This window comes from Rhamphochromis sp. 'chilingali' (assembly GCF_963969265.1).
Source record: "Rhamphochromis sp. 'chilingali' genome assembly, chromosome: 14".
Lineage (NCBI taxonomy): Eukaryota > Metazoa > Chordata > Actinopteri > Cichliformes > Cichlidae > Rhamphochromis > Rhamphochromis sp. 'chilingali'.
In genome coordinates this window covers 13,769,239-13,777,350 of record NC_137941.1, presented here as the reverse complement: position 1 = coordinate 13,777,350, position 8,112 = coordinate 13,769,239, and the positions used below count along the sequence as shown (strand labels likewise).

The following is an 8,112-nucleotide window of genomic DNA, read 5'->3' as shown; positions in this document are numbered from 1 at the left end:
CTTCACACGACACTTTTATGAGAACTTTTATTGACAATACTGACGAATCACCACATGTGTGGATTTTGGTGGGAATGTGTTACTTTCACAACATTTGGAATGCGTGATGATGTTTGATTCTTCAGTACTCTTCTCCCTCTTCATCCTCCTCTCCCACGCTGTCAGTGCCCACCTCTTCATAATCCTTCTCCAGAGCAGCCATATCTTCTCTGGCCTCTGAGAACTCTCCTTCCTCCATGCCCTCCCCAACATACCAGTGAACAAAGGCTCTCTTGGCGTACATCAGGTCAAACTTGTGGTCCAGTCGGGCCCAGGCCTCAGCGATGGCTGTGGTGTTGCTTAGCATGCAGACAGCCCTCTGCACCTTGGCCAGGTCTCCACCAGGAACCACAGTTGGAGGCTGGTAGTTGATACCCACCTTGAAGCCAGTGGGGCACCAGTCCACAAACTGGATGGTGCGTTTGGTCTTGATGGCTGCGATAGCAGAGTTGACATCTTTGGGCACCACATCACCACGATACAGCAGACAGCAGGCCATGTATTTACCATGACGAGGATCACACTTCACCATTTGATTAGCTGGTTCAAAGCAGGCATTGGTGATGTCAGCTACGGACAGCTGCTCATGGTAGGCTTTCTCAGCAGAGATGACAGGGGCATAGGTGGCCAGAGGGAAGTGGATACGGGGGTAGGGCACCAAGTTGGTCTGGAACTCTGTCAGGTCAACATTCAGAGCTCCATCGAAACGAAGTGAGGCTGTAATTGAGGACACAATCTGGCCAATCAGCCTGTTAAGGTTGGTGTAGGTGGGTCTTTCAATGTCAAGGTTCCTGCGGCAGATGTCATAGATGGCCTCATTGTCCACCATGAAGGCACAGTCAGAGTGCTCCAGGGTGGTGTGGGTGGTCAGGATGGAGTTGTATGGCTCCACCACTGCCGTGGAAACCTGGGGGGCTGGGTAAACAGCAAATTCGAGTTTTGATTTTTTCCCATAATCAACAGAGAGCCTCTCCATCAGGAGGGAGGTGAAACCAGAGCCAGTGCCTCCACCAAAAGAGTGAAAGATGAGAAATCCCTGCAGGCCAGTGCACTGATCAGCCTGAAAATGTATTAGTTCATTATTATTAAAACCCTTAAGTCATTTAGTCGAGCAAAATGTTTAATACACTCCAAATCTATAGCTTTGACACTGTCAAAGTCTCACCAGTTTACGTGTCCTGTCCAGGACCAGATCTATGATCTCTTTGCCGATGGTGTAGTGGCCACGGGCATAGTTGTTGGCAGCATCCTCCTTTCCTGTAATCAGCTGCTCAGGGTGGAAAAGCTGACGGTAGGTTCCTGTACGCACCTCATCTGCAAGAAACAGAAAAAAAAAAAAAAAAAAAACGTTAGGAGTGCACGAGCTAGTGTCCTGTATTCTTGCATCAAATTAAGAGGAGTCCCTTTATTTTGCAGACAGTGACAGTTTAGAAATAATAACAAAAACAAAACACAATGACAATTTGCAAGAAAATGAAATTTAACCCAAACATCTGGAGTCATTTTTGTTTGTTTACATCCATCTTATCAGTTTTCAGATTAGCCATGACAATATATGCAAGTACTTGTTTATTTGCACGTTACTGACCTATGACAGTTGGTTCCAGGTCAACAAAGATTGCTCTGGGGACATGCTTTCCTGCCCCAGTCTCACTGAAGAAGGTGTTGAAGGAGTCATCACCTCCCCCGAGAGTTTTGTCAGAGGGCATCTGTCCATCTGGCTGGATCCCATGTTCCAGGCAGTACAGCTCCCAGCATGCATTGCCCATCTGGGCTCCAGCTTGGCCAACGTGCATAGAAATACACTCACGCTGGGGGAGGGGGAAAAAAAATTAGACAAAGCAAGTTTATGTACACATGAACTGCCTGACACCAGTTATCATATTTTGAACTAGCTATGACTGCTGAAAGGCACAGCAATATCTGGGGCACTTATTTAATGAGTACTAATGGGGGTGGGTGGGCAGGGGGACTTATAGGAGTGTATACTGTTAGAGATCCTTAGTCTACCCCCCATTAATTTACAAGACAATGTTCAATTTGTGAAAAGGAAATACCTCAGTAAGGAGAGAAAGCTTGCTTACTGAAAAGTGTATCAGAACACTAATGTTTAAGCTTTCAGTGGTGCATATAATACAAGCAACGCAGTGTCTGAACTCTGGGTTTTTAACAGTTGAATGGACAGGATATACAGTTAATAACTGCAAGCTCCTCATTTGCCTAAAAGATAGTTTTATAACTTGGGGGAGGGAAAAAAAGGCCACATACAATCCTGTATATGGCAAACAGGAAGGTCATGCATCAAGAAGAAAACCTTACCCCCCACCTCTTAATCCTGAATCTCCTCCCTTTCCTCATCCCTCCCCATTTTGTGTCTCCCCTCCCCTATCCTGTCCGGCTCCATAGCGCCGTGTAACGGGAAGGGATGACTGTCTCACCCTCTCTTTCTCTCCACATCCTTCAACCCTAAAATTCTTAACAGCTGCAAAATGGCAGCGAACTAACTCTCACTTGTAGGCCAGACCACTCCTCTTTTTCCCTGTTCATTTTAATCCATCCCCCACTGCCACGATTACCCTGCTCACTACTTTGTAGTTGTGAAAACAGTATCCTGTGCTTGTTTAGGAACTAAAGACTTTATATATTTTCTCTTTTTATACTAAAAGCTCTGCATTGAGGTTTGAAAAGGACAACAGTTCAACTCATTGTCTGATCTGACCTAGATTTCCCAAGAGTACAAAAATGACTTCTCCTTTAGTCAAATGCAAGTACACTAGTGCATTGTTCTCACCAAATTCTCAGACAAGCCCTAAAAAAAAAAAAAAAAAAAAAAAAAAAAAAAAAATTCTGTATAAATTTAGCTCAAAAGTATGATCACTTAATATAATCTGATTTTAAGTAAACTCCCACACAACACTGAAGACTTGAAGCATTTAAAAAAAAAAAAGCCTGCATATTTAACCCATGCAACAGAAACAAAGGAGTAAGGAGGGGAGAGAGAATGAAAATTTCAAGGCTACGTCATCAGCCAGACAGTTACTCACCATTTTGTCTGCTTGTCCTTCGACCGACGTTGAGGATTCAGACACAAGGCAGAAGTGCAGAAAAAAGGGAGACTCGGAGTTTATATAGAGAAGGATGTGGAGGGGGCAGGCAGGAAATGACAGCAGGCAGCTGTATAGCTCATTTGTGGGAGGGAACAGCAGTTGGGGCGGGGGGAAGAGGGAAGTCCCTAATACGTATTTTAATGGCATATCTCCTTACATTTATCTACACAAGATCATTATGAAAAACATTTTTTTCTCACTGTTATATACACCTCACTCCCCTTCTGACTTTCCTGTGTTCTCTTTCCTTTCCCCCGTTTGTTTTCTCTGCATGTCACGTCTCTGTCTGTGTGTGTAGCAGGTGTGGCTCGTTACGTTTCCCAGATCCTCTGTAATCATTGTGCACACCTTTGATCCCATCAGTCCACTAACCAGCAGTCTGTCTGTTGACTATCTATAAGAGTCATTCGCTGTCAGAGCTTTCTAGTAGATATAGTATCCCACATATTTTGTTCTAGTTTAGTTTAGCTTTCTTCACTAATTACTTCTTTGTTTTGTTCTAACTCATATCTCTTTTCTCTGGATCTGTCCACTCATCTAAGCCAGAAAAGCTTCCCTCAACAGCTCTCCTTCAGACACCATCACCAGCCTGTCTACAGTCTTTGCTGCTTCTTCTTCTTCTTCTTCTTTTTTTTTAAAAAAAAACAATTTTCCACCTACTTCTTTTTCTCAGTGTGCTTGTGTCTGTTTGCAATGGCACCATTTAGAGTTTCAAAATTAGTTAGATTTTTTTTTAACACATAACTTAAATGAGCTGATTATATTGCAGCATGCAAATACTCCACCCCCACACATTTCTTAACATACATATACACTATAACAAAATCAGTAGACAAGGAGATTGATAATGCTACTTTATGCAGTCATCTGCACCCACACACACACACACAAAGACTTGTCTGTGTTGAACCACTAAATAAATAATCATGCGAGATTACGCTAGCAAAATGGAAAGACTGACATGTTTATTTGGGTTATTATATGTAAAAGGAAAATGCTTTAATGGTAACAAAAATAGTGATGATAAGTAAACATTCATACAAACAATCAAGTAAGATAATCCAAAGTTCATCAAATATAATAATATGGAACACAAAGAAACTTCAGTGTGGTGATTACAATAATGTATCACAGATTGTGAAAAGATTAAAAAAGAGAGTTTCCAAGAAATGTAGAGCTCAGTTTTAATGCAGCTTTTCAGCCACTCTGTTTGAATCATAGTGCAGTGATTCATACAAAATGGAACTGGAATTCTATTGTTGCTGCAGGCTATGGTCTGAGTATGAGCTACACAAGCAACACCAGCCAGAGTCCGTCGTTTTTTGTTTTTTTTCTCTTGCGTTCATTCTCAGAGTCACAGCTGAATGGTTTAAAGAAATTGACATAGGAGCCCTTTCATAGCTTGCATTCCTCATGGGAGAGGATAGTGGGGGGAGGTGCAAGAGAGAGAGAGAGAGAGCGTGTTTAAAGCAGGCAGAAACCAGAGAAAGAAACTATCTTAAAACACCAAAAGCACATTGTACTCTTTTGCTATGAATATAAACACTTTTTTAAATGGCACTGTGATAAGAGAAATGTAAAAATGTTTTTGAAATGTTTACATGTTCAACTAAGGTTTTAGATTTGGTTTGATTTGTAAATTTGCCATGGTACTCAGCACACAGTGAAAGATATGTTATTTTGGTCTGTTTTTGTGAAATATGGAGTATTAAAATTGTTCACAATTTGGTCACACAAATTGTAACATTGTTAGTGTAGTCATATTTCTGATACATTTATTTTCACTTCAAAAAAAGCAAAAAGCCACATTTTGAAAACCAGAAGAAAAAAATTTACTCTGGATTAAAATCAGTATTCTTCTCCCTCTTCATCCTCCTCTCCCACGCTGTCAGTGCCCACCTCTTCATAATCCTTCTCCAGAGCAGCCATATCTTCTCTGGCCTCTGAGAACTCTCCTTCCTCCATGCCCTCCCCAACATACCAGTGAACAAAGGCTCTCTTGGCGTACATCAGGTCAAACTTGTGGTCCAGTCGGGCCCAGGCCTCAGCGATGGCTGTGGTGTTGCTTAGCATGCAGACAGCCCTCTGCACCTTGGCCAGGTCTCCACCAGGAACCACAGTTGGAGGCTGGTAGTTGATACCCACCTTGAAGCCAGTGGGGCACCAGTCCACAAACTGGATGGTGCGTTTGGTCTTGATGGCTGCGATAGCAGAATTGACATCTTTGGGCACCACATCACCACGATACAGCAGACAGCAGGCCATGTATTTACCATGACGAGGATCACACTTCACCATTTGATTAGCTGGTTCAAAACAGGTGGTGGTGATGTCAGCTACTGACAGCTGCTCGTGGTAGGCTTTCTCAGCAGAGATGACAGGGGCATAGGTGGCCAGAGGGAAGTGGATACGGGGGTAGGGCACCAAGTTGGTCTGGAACTCTGTCAGGTCAACATTCAGAGCTCCATCGAAACGAAGTGAGGCTGTAATTGAGGACACAATCTGGCCAATCAGCCTGTTAAGGTTGGTGTAGGTGGGTCTTTCAATGTCAAGGTTCCTGCGGCAGATGTCATAGATGGCCTCATTGTCCACCATGAAGGCACAGTCGGAGTGCTGCAGGGTGGTGTGGGTGGTCAGGATGGAGTTGTACGGCTCCACCACTGCCGTGGAAACCTGGGGGGCTGGGTAAACAGCAAATTCGAGTTTTGATTTTTTCCCATAATCAACAGAGAGCCTCTCCATCAGGAGGGAGGTGAAACCAGAGCCAGTGCCTCCACCAAAAGAGTGGAAGATGAGAAATCCCTGCAGGCCAGTGCACTGATCAGCCTGAAAATGTATTAGTTCATTATTATTAAAACCCTTAAGTCATTTAGTTGAGCAAAATGTTTAATACACTCCAAATCTATAGCTTTGACACTGTCAAAGTCTCACCAGTTTACGTGTCCTGTCCAGGACCAGATCTATGATCTCTTTGCCGATGGTGTAGTGGCCACGGGCATAGTTGTTGGCAGCATCCTCCTTTCCTGTAATCAGCTGCTCAGGGTGGAAAAGCTGACGGTAGGTTCCTGCACGCACCTCATCTGTACAACAAAACATTGATAGATATTTACTGGATGAGAAATCAAAACATTTACTATTTCTACTTTGGTACAAGAAACCTTTTCGAGGAATAAGAATATGATGGTGTTGTTTAATGAATTGAAATTCTACAAATAGAAATGCAAAAAAACAGTAAACAAATATATAGCTCTGTTTAAAAACATCAGTATAGAACATTAAAAACTATCTAGCCTATGTAAAATATCAAATAATACTGGTGCTGACCTATGACAGTTGGTTCCAGGTCAACATAGATTGCTCTGGGAACGTGCTTTCCTGCTCGTGTCTCACTGAAGAATGTGCTGAAGGAGTCATCGCCTCCTCCGACAATTTTGTCCGTGGGCATCTGTCCGTCTGGCTGGATCCCATGTTCCAGGCAGTACAGTTCCCAGCATGCATTACCAATCTGAGCCCCAGCTTGGCCCACATGAATTGAGATACATTCACGCTGCAGAGAGTGAAACTGCTTTACTTCCCACATGTCTACATGAGTGTTATGAAACAAATTATCAAACCCAATTTAAGCTATCATATAGTACACTTATTGTTGGCTTCAGATAAAAAAAACAACAACAAGGTTAAGCAAGATTAGGAAACAGATTGTCATGACAATTCAGCTTAATCCTGAAGAATATTCAATGTCTCACAGCTATTCAGAATATAGTAGCATGTTCTTACAATAAGTTTTACACTAGCTAATCATATCTTACCATACTTTTTCTCTTCAAAGTGTCCAAGTATCGGTAACAGGATGTCGTTCCCGAGGCAGCTGTGATACTCTGCTTTATATACCTGTGGCTTAAGGTGTATAGTGATTTGATATGAACTGTAATCAGACCTACTGATGAGACCAAGATAATATCATATACTTGACAGACAATGCAAAAGGAGGTCAACACCCTATTCATTGTGTTAGTCTTTGAGTGGATTGTACAGGTGTGTATGTTTCACAAAGCAGAAGGAAACTCCAGATGAGGGGAAGGTAACCTATAGTTTCAGCTGGCAATTATCATTGTAGTGTTTGCAGTGGCAGCTTATGCGATTTAGCATTTTTTAAAATAAAATAAAAAAAACATTATGCTTTGAAATTGTTTTTTTTATATTAATATAAATATTCAGTCAGGGATAAACACAAAGACTGAGAAAATGCTCCTGTCAAAACCTGTGAAGTTTATTTTACTGAATATGAAGTATGGTGCAAATAACTGTTTTTTCACTATTACTGACTTTCCATTGCCATATTGGCAAGTTATAATATCACAGTTTTGATTTTCATGTTTTAAACCACTAACATTATAATGGACAAATATCTTTTTCTGTCTTTACTATTTGCTTTGACTAGCGTCCCAACATTTATAGGATCTGGGCTTGTGAGGCTAATTTGTTGTTTTTATAACTTATTAAAATTTATGTTGATTGCTGAAAGAGTTCTTTCTAAATAAAGTATGCATGATACATGCTCCTATGTTCTTGCTGATTCTTCAACAAGGTGCTAACATAACTTACTGTTCTAGTTGTTTCACTGTATGGATAACAAACATCAGTCAACATATACTGTATATTGTTCAGTTCTGTGATATGTTAAACAAGTTAAACCACTTTCTGGAGCCGCAGGTGCCCACAGTAAGAGCTGAACGCAAAACACATGGAAGTGTTGATTCATTACTTTCAGTGTTTTGTAATAAAACATTAAAGCAACCTGTGGTTGTATTATTCACAAATTCTACATAGAATTGAATAATTATTCTCAGGAGAGAAACTGACAATATTTTTAAAAAGTTAAATAGTTACTAATGTACTAAATGCACTTAGTGGAAGGTCTCTGCACTTTCATATAAACCATGCTGTGTAATTATTTTTTGTCTTG

At 41.3% G+C, this 8,112-nt stretch overlaps 2 protein-coding genes across 2 annotated transcripts; both read right to left on the bottom strand.

Annotated features, from left to right (window-relative positions):
- Positions 1 to 12: 12 nt before the first annotated feature.
- On the bottom strand, positions 13 to 3,208 carry LOC308409987 (tubulin alpha chain). Its single transcript, XM_080903026.1, has 4 exons — positions 3,084 to 3,208; positions 1,628 to 1,850; positions 1,205 to 1,353; positions 13 to 1,099 (listed from the first exon to the last, which is right to left on the bottom strand). The coding sequence occupies exons 1-4, from the start codon at positions 3,084 to 3,086 to the stop codon at positions 122 to 124; spliced, it is 1,353 nt and encodes a 450-aa protein (XP_080759152.1). The 5' UTR covers positions 3,087 to 3,208; the 3' UTR covers positions 13 to 121.
- A 1,771-nt stretch (positions 3,209 to 4,979) lies between these two features.
- Positions 4,980 to 6,973, bottom strand: LOC308409988 (tubulin alpha chain-like). The gene is made up of 4 exons (XM_080903027.1): positions 6,956 to 6,973; positions 6,471 to 6,693; positions 6,078 to 6,226; positions 4,980 to 5,972 (listed from the first exon to the last, which is right to left on the bottom strand). The coding sequence occupies exons 1-4, from the start codon at positions 6,956 to 6,958 to the stop codon at positions 4,995 to 4,997; spliced, it is 1,353 nt and encodes a 450-aa protein (XP_080759153.1). The 5' UTR covers positions 6,959 to 6,973; the 3' UTR covers positions 4,980 to 4,994.
- Positions 6,974 to 8,112: the final 1,139 nt, after the last annotated feature.

Coding starts and splice junctions, on each gene's coding strand:
- LOC308409988 (XM_080903027.1), bottom strand. Junction 6,227..6,470: donor CCTGGAACCAACTGTCATAG/GTCAGCACCAGT, acceptor TTTGTTGTACAG/ATGAGGTGCGTGCAGGAACC. Junction 5,973..6,077: donor TGGACAGGACACGTAAACTG/GTGAGACTTTGA, acceptor ATACATTTTCAG/GCTGATCAGTGCACTGGCCT.
- LOC308409987 (XM_080903026.1), bottom strand. Junction 1,354..1,627: donor CCTGGAACCAACTGTCATAG/GTCAGTAACGTG, acceptor TGTTTCTTGCAG/ATGAGGTGCGTACAGGAACC. Junction 1,100..1,204: donor TGGACAGGACACGTAAACTG/GTGAGACTTTGA, acceptor ATACATTTTCAG/GCTGATCAGTGCACTGGCCT.